We start from the raw sequence: 17932 nt of genomic DNA, 5'->3' as shown, positions 1-17932 counted from the left end.
TAACAATAGTAGACACCGTCCTTAAGTCTAAGCATTTGCTATCTATTTCCAACAAGAAGGTAAGGGTAAAGGTTGGCATTATTCTTAGCTTGGAATAAATACAGCTGTTTATCCTTACTTGAGGAGCAGCATTTGGGTGGGGGAGATGTCAAAACGCAGAGCCCTACTCCATGGAGTACCCTATGGAGTACCCAAATGGAGTACCCCTAAAAATCATTTATTGGTCAAATTTAATACTTCATCAACATGGCAAGGTATTTCGATGTACATACTTTTTGTTACAGAAATTCGATGCAGTTCACGAATTTGCAGCCATCTTGAAGTTTCGTAAGTATTTCGTCATCTAAATGCCTCACTATGTTGATAAAGTATTTAATTTGTCCAATACATGATTTTAAGGGGGTACTCCATTTAGGTACTCCTTAGGGTACTCCATGGAGTAGGGATCTGCATTTTGTCCTCTCCCTTTGGGTGGACATGTTGTGATATTACAGGTAATTGTCTGTATTCCGAGACACAAGTGATGTTGAGGTTGGGAAGAAGAGCAAGGGGACATTTCATGACGCTTATTGAAATCCATGTGCATTTAATTACAGTCGAACCTCCTGTAAGCGACCACCCATAATGTCAAGGATATGTGGTCGCTTACGGGCGGTGGTCGCTTACCAGAAGTCAGACCACAGGGGATCTAAATGTTTGGTAATTTACATATGGTAATTGCGGAGACCTAACCCTTTTGTCAGTTCTTTCTTGAAACCCATAGTAATAACTTTTCTTAGCTACAAGTATATTAAGACTGGTCCAAAATTATTCTGGGCAAAACATCTTAGCGTCAATGCTGAGAGAGACACTTCCGGTAGCGCCTACTGTGTATTTACGGCGTCCGCTCTATTGATGTCACCAATATGTTGCAACGACACCTTTTTCAATTTCCGTCCGTGAGAGATTCAGCAGATTGTGTGTCAAGTGGTCGCCTACCGGAGGTCAAAAACAATTGAAAATTTAAAAAATCATCTCTAAAAGTGGTCGCTAACGAGAGGTGGTTGCTTACGAGAGGTTCCATCTATAGATATTTAACTTGAAAACTTTTTGTACTTTGGAAAAGCGGTCGCTTATGAGAGGTGGTCGCTAAGGGAGGTTGGACTGTACTTGCATTTCTGGGCATAATTATCTAGCAAAAGAATACCTGGCCACTATTGTATTCTTGTAGTGGCATCCTTTGCAGACACACTATTCATATGCAAATTTAAGTGGACGTGTATTCTAGAATCTAGCCCGCGAACATTATATCGCAATGACTCCTATAATACTGAACAGCCAACACAACGAATGACGGTAAAGTTTTGGGTTGTATTTACCCTTGGAATTACCAATTTGCGTTTTAATTTCCCCGTAAACTGATAAAGAAAAAGAAAAGAAAGAAACTTTATTTAAGTGTCTAATCCTTCTAGCGCTGGAGCACTAATAGACCATTTTACAGTTCCAGCTAAGTTACCTGGCCTACAAATGGAAGCGAGGCTGCCGGTGACCCTGTTTTGATACAAACCTGCGTGCTTTTGTAATGTTAATACGGACTAATTAGAATTACAGCAACACAATTTGCATGAGAAAAGCAGTCGGGGCTGTATCAATGCAAGGTCACCGGCAGCCTCGCAGTCATTCATAGGCTAGGTCGCAGAGCAAACAACTGTAAAATGGCCTATTGGGGACACTGTAAACTGAAATCAACAATTAATGCCAATGATCAAGTCAAATGTTGGTTTTTGAGGAGATGGGAAAACCGGCGTAACTTGGAGGAGAATACCCCGCAAAAATAGCATTCTAATCGAAGGGACTCGATGCCAAAAAAAGGATTTTTCATCACAGCTGTAGCATACATTAATTTTCAAATTATCGTGGTACCCTGTAATTTTTTTAAGTAGCGGAAACCTATAAGCTTAATAAAAGAATGAGATACCTGAAAGGCTAGCAATTCAGCTACATTCATCGTAGAAGAAAAAAGCCCTGAGTTCTTCCAACAATAAGACGGTCAGGATAGCTAGGAATTGGGTATACTCCATGTAAGATTGACTGAAATATCTTAGATTTTTTCAGATGTGTGGAATAATTCGTTATACATGAGGTATCCAACGAAGCTCTTAACCTTCCGCTGGGCAATTTTACAAGAAGTCGTGACGTTCGTCGTGATGATAGTCGTGACTGACAGTCGTGACAGCAGTCACTCGTGTCGTCTCTCCTAAGAAGGTCCGAAATGGCTTCTCACCTACATTCGCTCTCCTCCACTCAGCCGCGCCTTCACGGAGCTTGTCTTCTTCCAGGTCATATTCTGGTAAACGAGAGATTACACGGTAGTCCGATTGTGAAAGCTCTCCAAGGTTGGTGGCTGTTTTCAATAAGCTTATCTTTTTGTAATAAGACTGGTCGTACGCGTCGCGAGCTTCGCGTCAAAATTTTCAAAATTTAGGGCCTGTTTACATGGTCTCTGTTACCCGAGACAGCCCTCCTTCCCGAGACAACTTTACCGAGCGTCTCTGTGAGAATTGCGTGACCGAGACAAAGTTGACCCTACTTAATTATGCATATATTTTAAGACGCATTATCCGTATCATATCAAAATCCGTATCATCATTTGCCCTTCTTTCTTTCTAGTTCGTTTTTATTAAATAAAGTTAGGTTCAGTGCAACGCGACTGTGGCTTGCCAACGGTCGAGTTGCACTGAAGCTCAGATTGAGAAAAGGTATGGCGACATCCCTAGTCGATCGGAAGGTGAGAATTTCACTGGTTTGGCGTCAGTTCCCGCTTGAACGGGACAAGGTAACTGGTCGCCGGGTTGTTTTCTTGACTCTCCAACTGGCGTTGCACCGGTGGCTCAGTTGGTTGAGCACTGGGCTGCCAAGCGGGAGGTTGTGAGTTCGACTCTGGCTGGGCCAACACTCAGGGTCTTAAAACAACTGAGGAGAAAGTGCTGCCTTTGTAATTACACCCGCAAATGGTTAGACTTTCAATTCTTTGCGGATAAGGACTATAAACCATAGGCCCTGTCTCACAAATATCTTCCATGTTCATTAGTTCTCCGTGGGATGTTAAAGGACCCACACACCGTTCGAGAAGAGCAGGGGATGAAGTTCCCGGTGTTGTGGCTGTCCTTTGTGAGTGTATGGATGGGTGGGTATAGCAGCTCCACATCAGCTGAATAGCTGCCAAAACTTCAACCTGCTCAAACAAATAGATAACAAACAAACAAACAAACAAAAGATCTCGGGAAAAGATCTCGCAAAATGATGCCTAAAACAGCTCAGAACGACCAAAAAATCATAACACAGGACTCGGTTGACACTTTGTTTGATCTTTCATTGAATTATTTGCTTTCAAACTTTATTTCTGAGCGACCAAATTGCAACTGCTGTAATGTATTTATCCTTCTACAGATCGATAACACTAATGTTTTGCAGAATGATTTGATTTTTAATGAAGAAAGCCACTGGTAATATGATGTAGTCACCGCAAGTTACACGATTAAAAAGTAACAACGTTGCATCTCTTTGCTGTCATTTATTTCTGTGTTAAAAATATATTGGTACAAAACTGATTGGATGAAGGAACATGTTAGTGGCCGCCATCTTTCTCCGCGCAAAAAGAATCTTTGTTACAATGGAACCCAGTTATCACACGGCCAAATACGCTATGATACTGCTTAGATATGGAACAAGCGCACAAGAAAATTCTACCTTTTGTCACAGAAGTTCAACCAGCTTTGAAAGGCTTAAAGAACATACTATTGGACAATTGGCATTTAATTCAAAACCAACCTAATCTCAGAGATATATTCAAAGAATCTCCCTTGATCTCTTATAGAAAAGGAAAATGGCTTTAAGATATGCTCGTCAAGGCAACACTGTGAAGGTTACAAGAACACCACAGTCGTGTTGGTCTGTCAAACCCATTTTACACACCTCTTACACAAAATTGACGTTTTTACAAGCCTCCATTGAGTTTTAATGAGCAACAGGTCTTTAGCAACCAAAAAAACAAAACTGGTTGCCCAAAGGGCAGATTAGTAAGAAAGTAAGTGTCGAACACTGCTGACAGAGAGTGGTCCACCTGTGACCGATCATAACAACGTCTGCTTAGGAAATCGTGTATGAACGAATAAGGTTTTGTAACAAAGACGTTCAAAAAGGCACTGACTTAGCAAGTCAGCCAGCAAAAGAAACAATGACATGTCGTACATTATGTTTTTAAGACAATTGAGACACTTGCATGTACCATCATCTTTCTCCATTTTTCCTTCTCTGAGTGTGGAAAAGTGCGTCTGCGATGTTTCGACACAGTCCAAGAGGAAGAAAAAGGGAAGCAGAGAAACATATCACCCAGGGGTGAACTCTTCTCTGTAAAACATTTTTACGTCTTTTGTCGTGAGGAAATGTAAAATTATCATCCAAAGTTATGTTATCCTACCCAGACTATTCACAGGCAAAAAATGTAATGTTTTTGTATCTTTTTTTAAAAGACTTCCCTCTCATCCCGCGTTTTAGAATATTCCATATATTCCGTATTTTAGGATATTCTGTGTATTCCACAATTCCGCTGTTCGGCCATTCCGTTTCATCATTCCACCATTGCGTCAAATAGGGTAACCCCCGTTGACGTCGAGCCAAACTGTTTACATGCAAAAAGATTGTCTTGCCTGCCAGAGTTACCTTACTTCCCTAGGCGAGACAACTTGCCTCGTCGAGTTGTCTCGCCCACCTCATGTAAATGGTTGATAGAATTTTTTAAACAAATGAATGGAAAAATATCTCACTCCGGTAACTTGGGGGAAGGGTTGTCTCAGGTACCGGAGACCATATAGACAGGGCCTTATAGCTACTCACCATCTGCTTGGCTGAAATATCAAGGTGGCTTTTTGTTGTCTTTATTGTCTTTCACCCTTTCCTCCCTTGTGTGCGATAAGTTTCATTATTAATTACAAAATCTTACGGTCAAGTCACCCTAAGGTGAACTCTCGCCTGAAACCAGAGCATGTGTATACTAGCTTTTATTGTAATTGAAATTGTTGGAAAAAGTTGAAATTTATAAGGTGGATGGAACCAATTTCACTACTTTTAAGAGACCTTATTAGAAGGGTTGTCACTACAACACACTATTGTGACACAATAGCTTACCATGGCAACATGAAAGCTCTTCAAAACACCCTATATTTCGTCTTTACTTGCTTATATCTCAAAATTAAACCCAGCGACCCTTCCACTGCACATTGCACGTTCAAATTGGAACTCTTGCAATGGTGGGCCTTCGACCATATTGTAAATGCATTTGATTTGTTTGCCTTGAGACAGATCTTACAGCTCGTGATCTTTTGTTGGCATCATAGGCAAGCCATGTGTATTTCGACTGTCATGTAAATGTTGATAGTGTGCTCTCAAACAGTGGTTGATTTACTGACTTTTTTAATTATTATTTTGGTATAATCACTATTGTAATCATTAGAGTTTTAGGCTTCCCTTAGGCATTAGGTTCCTTCCATGAACTGGGGGGTATCCAAAAGGGGGAGGGGGGGGGGGGGTCACATCATGCATTGCATTTATCTGAACAGAACTAGTACTTTTGTGCTTGATGTAACATGTTTAGGAATAACACTGTACAGTTGTGTAGTTTAGATCCTTCACTTCTAGATGTGTAACTAAAAGTGGTTGTTTCTCAGAGAGCCATGTCACTGTTCAAATGGACGATCATATGGGAATACTGGACTTCCACCCATCAACAGATGTGGGAGTCATTTATTTGACAGAGGCAGATCTAGTGGATGTGGATACTTACAAAGCCAAACTTTGCCAACTAGCCAAGGTATTGCTTTTAGAAAACTGTCTGTGCAGTCTCAATGTGGGCTCAAGTTTGTTGCACTTATAAAAGAATAAAGTTCAGTGCAAAATTTATGTTGAGCTTTCTCTGTAATAAGACCAAACTCTTACATTTTATTAGCAACATGTAAATTTCAAGCCAAAGTGCTAGATGTGATTGCATACTGTACTTAAATCATTACGGTTGAAAGTAACTTCTTTGGTCATGGTGTAAATGCAATATGCAATAAGCTATCAAGCAAGGTCACAGGCACTAAACTTGAATTATTTTCTACACAACATTGAAATTGAAACATGCCAAAGTTGAAAGCTCCAATTGGTGGCGGTGGTGACCAGTTGTTTATTGACATATAGCAGGACAGGGCTGTGTCAAAAAGGGGGACTATTAAGGACATGGGGACAGGGGACTCGGTGACGTGGGGGCTTGGGGACGTCAGGACTTGGGGATGTGGCGACAAATTTTCAAAGCATAGAATTTCAGAAATGGGAGAACATCCTAACTTAAAAAGGAAGTTGAATTGCTTATGTTACTTTGCAAATGATCATCTGTATGCTTTTCAAATACCAGCTAAATACACACCGAAATTCAAAAATTAGATTCTGGAAAAGTACTCCTCGCCACCCATCGCAGAGCTTAACTCTGAAACAAAGCAGAAGACCTAATGGCCCATTGCTCTGACACTGTAGCTGAAATTTCTCGTTGTAGCTTTTGTTATTGTTATTGTTGCACAAATACTTGAGCCTTACGACTTCTTCTCTGAATACAGTGCCAATGCCGTTGTTGGCGGCATTGTGACTGCATATTTCCTGGCGCCCTGTCATTTTTAACTTTTTAGTTATTTCAGGGTGCTGGTACCCCTTAGTTATCATATTTATATTTAATTGCTTTTGTAATTTAGTTTATTTAAATCTCTGGGGTACAGTACATTTTGTTGTTCGGGCTGTTACCGTTGATATTGTTGAAAATGTTCGTCATCACATGACCATGGCCAGAAGATAAGTAACTCTTGACTCCAGTGTGTTAAGGCTTGATCAAGCTCATAAATTGGCACATTTTTCTTTTACGACGAAGCATTTATCCAATGGATATTAATGGCTAATTTAAATCTTTTATCAGAAACAAGGATGGAAAAGTCAGCTTATATCAACATGTTTTGTTCCTTTTTCTTGTACTGCTATTGATGCTTTATCATTCATATCCCCATCTTAACGGAAACGGGAAATTAAAATTGGCTTATTTAAATCTTTTATCAGAAACAAGGATGGAAAAGTCATCTTCTATCAACATGTTTTGTTCCTTTTTCTTGTACTGCTATTGATGCTTTATCATTCATATCCCCATCTTAACAGAAACGGGAAATTAAAATTAAACGAAAAAAACAGGTCAAGTCACATAAATGTCCATAGAAGTCACAATGAAAATGAATGATGCCACTCTAATAGGTATAGTGTTATATGTTAATGGTTGTTTTAAGCAGTTTCAAGCAAAAAGTTGATGGAATTTTTTAGGGAAGGCATTCCCTAATGTCAAAATCAAGCGTTATAACATCAGTAGTCAAGAAATGTCTCATGACACAGACAACTACGAGTGAAATAATAAGGTTAGGATACAGAAAATGGATGTTAGTACTTTCAATCTTTGCTTGGGTTGTCCAGTTATTGAAATTCAAGCCTTGATATACTTGGGAAATTGTAAAATGATCCGAGAAATGGTCATACCAAGGTTTCGTTCATGTTGCTTATGTGAAGTAAATTAGGACTTAACCTTTGACTCCTAAATGGGCCTAAACCGGCCAGAGTTAGTATTTACTCTAACTCCAGATGATTTCACCTGTCAATGGGGAACCCCCAGGAGTCAATGTGTTAAGGCAAAAAAATTTGTTCTCTCTTTTACCTAAATTACTCCACTGTGTAACTTGATAGTAGTTTACGAAGACAAGTAATAAACTATATTATATATATTTACTATACCTTTGTTTCACATTGTACAAATGAGGAACATAAAACTGGGGTACAACGTAGTTATGATCAAAAGACGAGGATTTTGTGAAATAATGGTAAAAATGCATTGCCACGTCCCTGAGTCCCCGAGTTCTCACGTCCCTGAGTTCCCCCGTCCCCATGTTACTGAGTCCCCACATCCCTGAGTCCCTGAGTCCTCACATGCCCTCTCCCCACTTCCACTTTTCCACACAGCCACAGGACAGAGTTGAGTTCAACATCCAGCTTCATGCAAATACAGCACTCAAACTGCTGGATCCTGTGGCTTTCCAAACTAATACTATCTTGTTCATAATCATCATCAGAAGCTGTATTTCAATTTTAGCCTGAGATGTTCCCAGAGTCTTTCATCTCCCCACCCCAGAGGGAGCAAGTGAGATGAAAGACCCTGGGAATGAAGTTGAGCTTGAAGTTGAGCTTGAAGTAGCTAATGGGAAGATTAACTTCGCATTTATATGACAATGTTGCTGTTTGTCATTACGTACAGTAAATCGTGAAAGCTCTCTTATTCTAAAATAATCTCTCTCTCTTTTTCTCCCTTGAGAAGAAGTTGCCTGATATTTGTAGCAGACTGGCAAAGTATCTTTGGTTTTTGGCCAAATGGTAATTCCAGCCTGATGTTTGCCATTTGCTGTAAACACAATACTATTTCTCTTTTAATAATATCTCTGAGAATTTAAAATAATTTTTAGGTGTGCCACAGAAGAGTCAGACTACAAAACTGGGCTTGTTCATCCCTGAACCCAATCCCATTGATGATTAAAATCTCCTTTAAAACAGTAAAATCCAGAAGTAAACTTAACCAATAGAGGGTAATGTGAAGTGCTAGTTTTCTACTCATATGAACCATGTGAGCGTTATCCCAGCCTACTAATGGAAATGGGCCCACACAAGGACAGAGAAAAACTCTGACCAGGGTACGTGGGGACTGGTCACCCTGGTCAGAGTTTTTCTCTTTCCTTGAGTGGGCCTATTTCTATTAGTAGGGCTAATGCTCACATGGTTCATATGTGTAGAAAACTAGCACTTCACATTACCCTATAATGGTTAAGTCTGTTGAAATATAAGTGCTACACAGCCAAAGTTTGCAAAAATGTAACCCTAGAAAATCTGTAAGTGTCAATCTCAGGAAAGAAAGGTGTTGTGATAAGGTGCCCACAGTTCACCATCCATTTTGTCAAGGTGACTAAAAGATGTAACATTATTCTTTCTCTCATTATTTACATATTAAGAAGCATTTTTCAAGATTCTTGAATGTTGGATCTTGTCAGGGTCTGCACCATTGTTTTAGACACATTTATCCTCCATTTTATCAGATGGAGTGTCACTATGTGTGATGTTCAATATACATCTCAGCTAAAAGATAAACTCGAGTCAGTGATTATTTGGGAGTCATTTCCAATTCAATATTTTTATCCTGCATTGCTTGGCAACCATATGTGTACTAACTAAGGATACAGTCTATGTTTAAAGGTTTTCTATAGGAACGTCTCGTAGAATATTGTAAAGTACCGGTAATAATGCATAAATAATCACAATTTTCTTTGTTTTCAGGCTTCATTCAAACAAGTAGTGTTGGCAGAAAAGACTTCTTTGAGTTCCCAATACTTTTTGAACCTACAGAAATTTGTGGTCATTGAGAGAGGCCTGGTACTTCTTCCAGTTGCAAATTCTGACGAAGCTGGGAAAATTTTAGCTCAAATGGTAATAAACTTTTTGTTTTTCGGTTGCATTGTAAGTTTGACTAATGCTTAACGTCAAGTTCTTTCATTTACAATGGTTTGCATGTTGATTCTGGATTAATAGTTGAAATTTGACATACACTCGAAATACAGACTGCAGTAACTTTATTGTTCTTCTAATTAATTGCCACTGCCAATGTTTTAGATCCTACAGATGTGCACAATAAAAAAAGTAAAACTGGTAGAATAGTGTACACGTAATGTATAGTCCTGAGGGAAACAGTTAGTTTTGTTTTCCAGAGAGTGTCAAGGGAAACATTAGGACTGGGGAGACAAGAAGATCAGTTTCCTGAGTTCCTGAGGGAGCAAAGCAATCAAACGTGAATTGTATCCCAGTCAGGATACATTTGAATTTGATTAGGTGCATGTGACCAAGAATCAACCAATCACAGTGCTTGTTTTATTGAGTGAAAGTCTAGGTATATAACAAAGTAAATTTTTACTGAAGTTTGCTTTATCCAGGATTGGGGCTGAGACATCATCCTGGTACACCAATGTGTGCAGGATACATTGTACCAATGTGTAATGGGTTTAACTCCTTGTCATAAAGCATTCCATAACTTGATTTGATCTGCAGTACTCCCAGTAACCCTAACCCTAAGCACTTTTTGCTAAGCTGCATACATACAGGCTTAAGATTTAAAAGATCATTATAAATAATATTATTATTTATTGTTGTTTAGGTTTTCTTAGAGAGCAAGCCTCAAAACAATCCCTACCGCATCAAGATGAAACCAACACCAATAGACCAAGCTTTAATGACAACTCTGCAAACTGTACCAGGGCTAGGACAAAAGAAGGCATTGGCTCTGTTAACCCAATATGGCAGTAAGTATCAACGATTCAAGAAAACCTTCAATACCACAATATTGCCCTAATTTTCTCAGCTATCTCCTGTTTGAATGGAAATACTAATGAATAGTATGGATTCAAGATTTGATCTCTGAACGTCATATTTAACTATGTTGAGGGTAGTTTTCTGGAACTTACATGTACACTGTCTTCAAGTTCATTGGAAAGACTCCTTGATTACCGGTATCCATGAAATTGCAATGTCATAAGATTACTACTCTCCTATAATTCTACTGAATCTCACCTTACATGGTGTAAGTGCAATCTACAGTTGTATCTTCCATTGATTAATTTAAAATTATTACTGCAAGACCAAATGTGCTAATTGGTCAATCTTTTAAGAGTAAACGTTCAAGAGAGGTCACACACCACATAAGACATAATGTACTGTATCATGTTTTTTTTTCTCTCAAATGTATCATGTAAAAATTATAATCTACTTCTTAGCTTATTTCCTTCCATTGATTGCTTTATTGGCTCCCACTAACTCATCTCATTGACAAATGTCCCACTGTACCAATGATAGTATAATAGTTTTGATGAACTTGGCATCTTTTGTGATGGGTTTGGAAGTTTGGTTTATGGAAACAAAATGCAGTGTAGCAATTTTGCACTTGAAAGTTAAGAGGACTTTAAGAGTGTATGATAGACTGGAATTATAAATCAAGTGACATTGTGAGTTAAGTTTATTCTCATAAAGATAATCCATTGTCTGGTAAGTGAAGCCTTTCTGCTCCTTCCTTTTACAGGCATTGAACAAATCAGTAAAGCATCAGTTGCAGTAAGTAGTGAAAATTATTTTGTTTTTATGACAAGTATGCACTGAATTGCACTTGAGATGAACTGATTAACTTGCTTATTAAAGTGCCCCTGTGATAAAAAAAACCACCGTCGGCTTCCATTTTCGTAACTGAAGGAACTACCAACACTAAATAAAGTGCCTTTACTTTACTTTACATGAATGAGTACTTGTGTTGTATCGCATTGTGAACATTCAGACAAAGTTCTTATGACTTGCTGAGGAAATTTCATGTACAGCATCAGTGTATGATCAACAAGTTAAACAACGATGACTTTTTGTGTATGTTCCTGTTTTTAGTCTTTAGCAACAGTGATTGGTAAAGCAAATGCCCAACAAGTAAAGGATTTTTTCCACCAACCAATTCATGGAAGTCAGAGAAGGAGCACATTATCCTGAGAGTAAAGCAGAATTATTTGAGCTACATGTATTTCTCAGAAACAATGTCGTCTTGGAATCTCTAAATTCGTAATAGGCACTTTTGGCTACAGAGTATTTTGTCAAAATTAATGCAGAACCCAATCTCTCAAGTGGATCATGCACGCCAGACATACTTGCAAATTGAGTAAGTATAGTCATGGTATAATTATTACAATCTAGTACTTGAAGGGAATGAGTAAAGATGATTTCACATGCCTTGATTTGATTGGCTGAGCGGTTACTACACAAATCCTTCAAGGTTCATTTACTCTCATTTATATTTATTTGCCACAATTACATTTTGCTTCATCAACTTGTCTTTATTTTTGATAGTCCTTTTTTCAGGTCTGATTGACTGACTACACACAAGCTGCTGCAGCAGAGAAAGAAGGAAAATGTTAATGTTCAAACAATATAAACTACTACTAATTATTAGTAGTAGTAGACTTAAAGGATTAATGTCATCCTATTACCATAGAACATGAAAACCCTAGCGATACCCTGTTGCCAGAGGTTTTTCTTGAGCCGCGAGAGAGCTCTTTCGCAACTCAAGAAAACCCCTGGAACCAGGGTACTCTAGCGAGGGCTTTCAGTTAAATTTGAAATGTCATTCAAAATAAGTTATTTAGAAAATGAATAAGCTTTCTGCATAGATTGTTTTAGGTACATTGCTAACAATAAAAGATAATATTATGTGTGCCAACTGTTAAAAAAGTAGAATTTTTTTCTTTATTTTGGCAGCCAATGAGGCTCCAGTTGTGGGTGGCATCTTTGCTTTTTTCTTTGTACTAAAGCTCAACGTTTTGTTCCGTCAGTCAGCAAGGCACCAAGCATTATACACTTGTCATCAGCTTCCCTGAGGAGGGGGGTGGGATTTGGTGGTACTTGGATTTATGACGACCCTGTTGATGAGTGAGAAGGGATTGGGAAATAGTTTGTCAAGATCAAGGTTTATTTCCTCATTTATCATTATTTCATACACTGACATTTGGTAAAGGAATTCTGGGAATTGAACATTTTTCTTTCAAAACACAACTCAGATATCTGGACTCGGGACTCAAACCTACGATTATTAGCTTACCTGTCGCCGCTCCAAACCACTAAACCCCGAACCGCCGTTTGCTTAGACAAATTAACACAATCTAATTTTTTTGTCTGATTTGTCATAGGTCTAAGGTTGGGCTGTCAACGTGCAATGACACTCGCTAACAAATTATTTTAGACAACTAACGAGAAAGGTCCAGCCGCACTTGAAATCAGCGCTTAGGCTTAATCATTGATGAATTACAATGATCGTATTCTAGATGCCACCGTGGTCTAGTGAATAGAACCTGTTCCTATGGCCGAAGCTCCGTGTTCAAATCCTGTCCAGAGACTACTTTCCTTTTTTTCTTTTTATCTGCTACCACAAGTCCTGGGACGTAGACCAGTGTACTTGGCATGTAATTTATGATTATCATATATTCAACGCCAAAAAAAAAAATTCCACTTGTGGATTGATAGATTGGCTGGTCGGCCAGCCGTCCCTGTAAATATCACATAGGTAACGGACAAGCTTACAATTCTCGGGTTGTATTCTGGTAACGAAAAGTTGGATCATGCCAACTGGGACAATCGCTTAGCGAAATTGGCAAATCGCCTTGACCTTTGGAAATCACGCACTTTGATGCTTCGTGGTAAAGCGCTAGTTACTAACATTCTAGGGGCATCGGGACTCTGGTACGCAGCCACAGTTTATCCGATGCCTGAATGGGTTCACACAAGAGTTTTTAAAGTGATTTATGACTTCTTGTGGAACAGCAAGACAGAGATAATGGCCCGTTCAACGTGCCAGCTCCCCCTGGATCAAGGGGGTCTGGCCGTTATCAACCCGCAGGAAAAGGCCCGAGCCCTTAAGTTGCGTTGGGTCCCCTTTATTGGGGACCAAACATGCGAATCAATCAAGTAGCCTTAAGTCACAAGACTAAAAGCTGGTCTTTCCGTGGTCTTTTCTTAGGTCAAACTTTGTTCCGAAATACATTGGGGGTGACCGCCCTTTGTACTTTCAACACATCCTTATAGCGATTGACCGCCTCAATGTAACCCTTCTACCAGACTATAAAATTAAAACCTTCTACGAGAAACTCGTGAATCCCTCTCCCTGGCGACTGCCTTGCACATTCACCTGGGAGTTTTAAGTTATCTACCACCCTACCGTGGCTGAGTGTTTGGTCGGGGATCTATTGGGGTCTGAGTACCAATATGGGAAGCAGCAGTCGTCAAAACCCGTGCCTTTCTCAAACGGTGGCGCCGTAATTTTCCCTTTCGTAAACAAGCGATGCCATTTGGATGAGACTTGGAACCATTTTCACTGTTAAGTTTGTCGTTTGCAAATGAGGGAAAAAAATACTTAATCTAGGACTAGATTAGCACAGGAGCTAGCAGCGTATGGCACTTAAATAAAAAAACAACTGAGAAAAAACCTTAGAAAAAAATTAGAAAAAGTTGATCGATCGGTGTGGAATTCGGTTCAATGGATTTAGATCAAATGCGCTTAACCTCTACACTATCGAAACGACAGCTTCAGATTGGCAATTTCAAAGCATTTAAATGAAGCTAATCCTAACAATTTATTGAAAGCTAACCAAATAAAACGGCTTGGTTACTGAGAATGGCATGGACCGTCAAAAGTGGCATCGTTTAAGTAGCGCCGGAAAAAAAGGCGCCGGCTCCGTGTAAGCGAGCGTTGCGCTTCCTGTGGGAGAACTGAATCTTTCTCCCACTTACATAACCTAATATACAAATCATATCAACTAACTTGTAAATAGATTTAAGCTAGCTTTTACTTTCCTAGCAGTATGAACCGCACATTGTAACTTTGTTTCCCTCAACTTTTCAATTTCCCACAAATGTAACCAATCTATTGTAATTTGTGATGTATGAAGTAATGAAATGTCCACTATATGCTTGAGACGCACAAGGGAACATATCCACTGACATACTCTCTAATGTTGTGCGTCTCCTTAATTTAGAATCGATCCTTCATCATGAACCACATGTAGATGCACTGAGAAATACTGTCGAGAAAAAGAAGGATGTTTTAGTTGTCTAAAAGACTCAGTTGGTTGAGCATTGTGCTGTCACGCGGAAGGTCGCGGGTTCGAAACTCGGCCGGATCAACACTCAGGATCTTAAAATGACTGAGGAGAAATTTCATTTGCCAATTGTTAGACTTTCAATTCTTCTCGGATAAGCACTATAAACCGTAGGCCCCGTCTCACAAATATCTTCTATGTTCATAAGTTCCATGTAGGACGTTAAAGAACCCACACACTATTCGAGAAGAGTAGGGGACGAAGTCCCCGGTGTTGTGGCTGTCCGTTTCTCTCCGGCATAAGTGGCTGGCTTGCCGGTGATGTCTCAAAAAAGGCTTGTGGTGTATGAGGCCACCTAAGCAGAAACAGACAAGTTAAAAAGGGACTTCGCCGAGTGCTGAAGTATGTAGATGTCTTGCCCACTGGATATGGAAAATCCTTGATATTTCAGCTTTCGCCGTTCGTTTTTGACTCGTGGATGGAAGTCAGTGACTCCATCATTTTAGTTGTATCGCCCTTGAATGCCTTGATGCGGGATCAGTTAATCAAACTTCAGTTAATCTAAACATGGCCAGCAGAGTTTTTTAGGGAAACTATTGTCTACTGAAACTTTCCTTCCCAATAAAGACAAATAAAAATTCCAGCACTTTGGTTAACTCTAAGCTGTTTTCGTTCCACAAATTATTGACATGGTGGTTTCTAGTTAAAACCGTTTGGTTACAGCACCGACAGACCATAAAAAAATCTACAACTTCAACGAAGTGCCCTATCGTACTGCATTTGTAATTTTAAATTTCGCGCCAGTATTGTGGGCGAGTTTCCCCTCCAGGATTTTCACTTCCGTTTTAGATTTCTAGTGTTAGGAAAGTTGCCAATGAAATCCTGTGTGGCCACAGGTGGACAATTCGTTTACGATTGCCATGTACGTCAGAAAATGTCGGACCACCCTCGGTTGGTGTTGTTGTTATTGATCTGTAGAAGGATAAATACATTACAGCGGTTGCGGTTTGCTCGGCAGTAAAGTTTAAAAGCAAATAATTCAATGAAAGATTAAACAAAGTGTCAACTGAGGCCTGTGTTATAAAAATGATGCCTCAAACAGCTCGGAACGACCGAAACAACATAACACAGGACTTAGTTGACACTTTGTTTAATCTTTCAAATGGATTATTAAGTCTTATTAGCTTTCAAACTTTATTGCCGAGCAAATCGCAACCACCGTAATGTATTTATCCTTCTACAAATCAAAAACAACAACAACAGAGGGTGGTGTCCCTGTGGTGTGTCCAGAGCCAACCGGATCTCATGCTCAGCCTATGGTGGCTAAGAGGGCCGGGAGTTAACTGAGAAATAATTTCACCTTGTGTGGGATAATTCTCGCATTGAGTGGATCCCGTTCGGGAATCGGGACCCCGATCTTCTTCGGTTTTCTTCTTGGGCTTAAGACAGGGCTACAATTCGTTTACGATTGTCATGTACGTCAGAAAAATGTTTTAAAACGCTGCATCAATTGTAAGTTGTGTCGTAGGCGTGTCGTAAAGTGTAAATCGGCTCTCAGAATAGAGGCAGCTGTTCCTGGTGTGAAAGGGCGGGAAAAAAGCACGAAAAGCTGTTTCACTGCTGATAGGAGAGGGAAAGAAATAAACGCCCGGGCGGACGGGCGGGGTTTGGGGGTATTCAGCGGACATGCCTTTAACAGTAATTTTATCATGTAAGTGTCACCAATTGTTTCCAAGGCAATGTTGTACTACTAAATTTGTACATGTGATAAACAGCTCTCTTCTTTTCCAACAGTTCGTAGGAGATAGCCTCTTTTCGCACAAATTTATTTTTATTAATCAACTAGGCTTTACAACGGGGGCGGCCGTGCTGGTGCGCAGAAGGAACATTTCCTTTTTCCTCCTTTAAAAGATTTCCAAACTTTCCTCCTTAAAGTATTTACTTTCATAAAGCAAAATGCAGAACATGGGTCAATAGAAGAAACAAGACTAGGCTCTGCGTGAAAGACAACTAGAAGTTGAACTGCACCGGAAAACTGAAAAATAGTTTTCTCGCGTGCGCCTTGCCTTTTTTGTCAGTAAGAGAACAGACACAAAGCCTGTCGTTGCGCGCGGATCTTCCGTTCAAATTTCAACAAAGTTGCATGGTAACCCTAACCCTAAACCCCGAAAACGAAGAACGTAACCCAAAACCCTGAATTTGGCTAACCCTAGGCCTAACTAGGCTTTAAGTTGGTGTTTAGGCTTAGGGTTAGCCAAATTGCAGGTTTTGGGTTACTGAAACAACCCAAACCTTTACAAAAATGCTAACCTTAAGTTTTAGCATCATGTAAAGCATAGTGCTTAGTTGTTTCAGCTATGTTGAAACAATGACCTGCAACCTGCAACCTGCAACTTGCAGTTTACACCCTCCATTCTACTGATATGTTTTCAGCCCGTTTCAGTGAGTGTAATGAGGTAAGGAAGAGTACTTTTTTGCATTTTCACTCTGAGGTTGACTGATATGGAATCTGTTTCTTATTTTTACGAATTCAAAACAACTTATAAGGGTAGACTGTTCCTTTCGCGTATTATGTACGCCGCGGCCAGAGTAAGCCGTTGCTTATTTTCTCTCGTATAAACTGCCCTATAGTGTCAATTGTTAAAGAGCTACTGCGATGAAAAAATGGGTTCTCCATTTTACTCATCATGTATGGTCATGTGAATGTCCTGTAATTTTACGTCAAGCTTACACGTTATTAGCATACGAAAAGGTATGTCCGCTGAATACTCCCACACTCCACACGGGCGTGACTAGGGCGTTAATTTTCACAATAGGAGAAATAGTCACCTTAAGTATGTCGTTTGTTCTACTTTTTTTACATCTTCCGCTGTACATAATGTCGTTAACTCTACTTTGCTAATACAAAAGGCTGGTTTTTATCCTCAACACTGTAAGCAGAGTGTTGTCGGGAGACGTTTTTTAAGTTTGTTCAAAAGGTCTACGCCGCAATCTAAGCCGCTTTTATTTTCAAGGGAACTCTTCGCCGGTTGCCTTCGACAGTGACTCAATACAACTCGTTGCTTCGTGTGGTTTCCAATGTAGTGAGTATAATAGTCTAGCTCGTAAAGGCAATTGTACAAAGTACAAGCTTTGCAATGCTGTAGAGAAAAACCCTGGTCCTGTTATGCACTATGTCGATC

General features: G+C 39.6%; 2 protein-coding genes across 4 annotated transcripts in view; one reads left to right on the top strand and one right to left on the bottom strand.

Annotated features, from left to right (window-relative positions):
• LOC137996098 (beta-catenin-like protein 1) overlaps positions 1-2099 on the bottom strand; it is a 24867-nt gene extending 22768 nt beyond the window's left edge. The window contains exon 1 of one of the 2 annotated variants that reach the window (XM_068841530.1): positions 1958-2099. In XM_068841530.1, coding sequence (XP_068697631.1) covers positions 1958-1987 — 30 coding nt within the window. In that variant the 5' untranslated portion in view covers positions 1988-2099. Of the gene's footprint in view, positions 1-920; positions 970-1957 lie in introns of those variants that run through there. The other variant, XM_068841535.1, reaches the window with a different exon arrangement.
• A 52-nt stretch (positions 2100-2151) lies between these two features.
• Positions 2152-12382, top strand: LOC137976797 (Fanconi anemia core complex-associated protein 24-like). 2 transcript variants are annotated; one of them, XR_011117790.1, is made up of 7 exons: positions 2178-2375; positions 5706-5848; positions 9418-9567; positions 10289-10433; positions 11207-11238; positions 11557-11821; positions 12010-12382. XR_011117790.1 is itself a non-coding variant. In XM_068824140.1 (6 exons), the coding sequence occupies exons 1-6, from the start codon at positions 2252-2254 to the stop codon at positions 11653-11655; spliced, it is 693 nt and encodes a 230-aa protein (XP_068680241.1). In that variant the 5' UTR covers positions 2152-2251; the 3' UTR covers positions 11656-12382. The 2 variants fall into 2 exon arrangements, 1 of the variants encoding a protein (XP_068680241.1); XM_068824140.1 differs by having other exon boundaries at positions 2152-2375; positions 11557-12382.
• Positions 12383-17932: the final 5550 nt, after the last annotated feature.

This window comes from Montipora foliosa, chromosome 1, assembly GCF_036669935.1.
Source record: "Montipora foliosa isolate CH-2021 chromosome 1, ASM3666993v2, whole genome shotgun sequence".
Lineage (NCBI taxonomy): Eukaryota > Metazoa > Cnidaria > Anthozoa > Scleractinia > Acroporidae > Montipora > Montipora foliosa.
The sequence above is the reverse complement of the archived record's forward strand: the minus strand, read 5'-3'. Positions and strand labels throughout refer to the sequence as shown.

What these genes read in the sequence shown, in the direction of transcription:
- LOC137976797 (XM_068824140.1), top strand. Translation starts at nt 2,252, where the DNA reads ATGGCTTCTCACCTACATTCGCTCTCCTCCACTCAGCCGCGCCTTCAC. An exon ending in AACTTTGCCAACTAGCCAAG is followed by an intron (nt 5,849 to 9,417) that starts GTATTGCTTTTA and finishes CTTTGTTTTCAG; the next exon opens with GCTTCATTCAAACAAGTAGT. An exon ending in TCTGTTAACCCAATATGGCA is followed by an intron (nt 10,434 to 11,206) that starts GTAAGTATCAAC and finishes TTCCTTTTACAG; the next exon opens with GCATTGAACAAATCAGTAAA.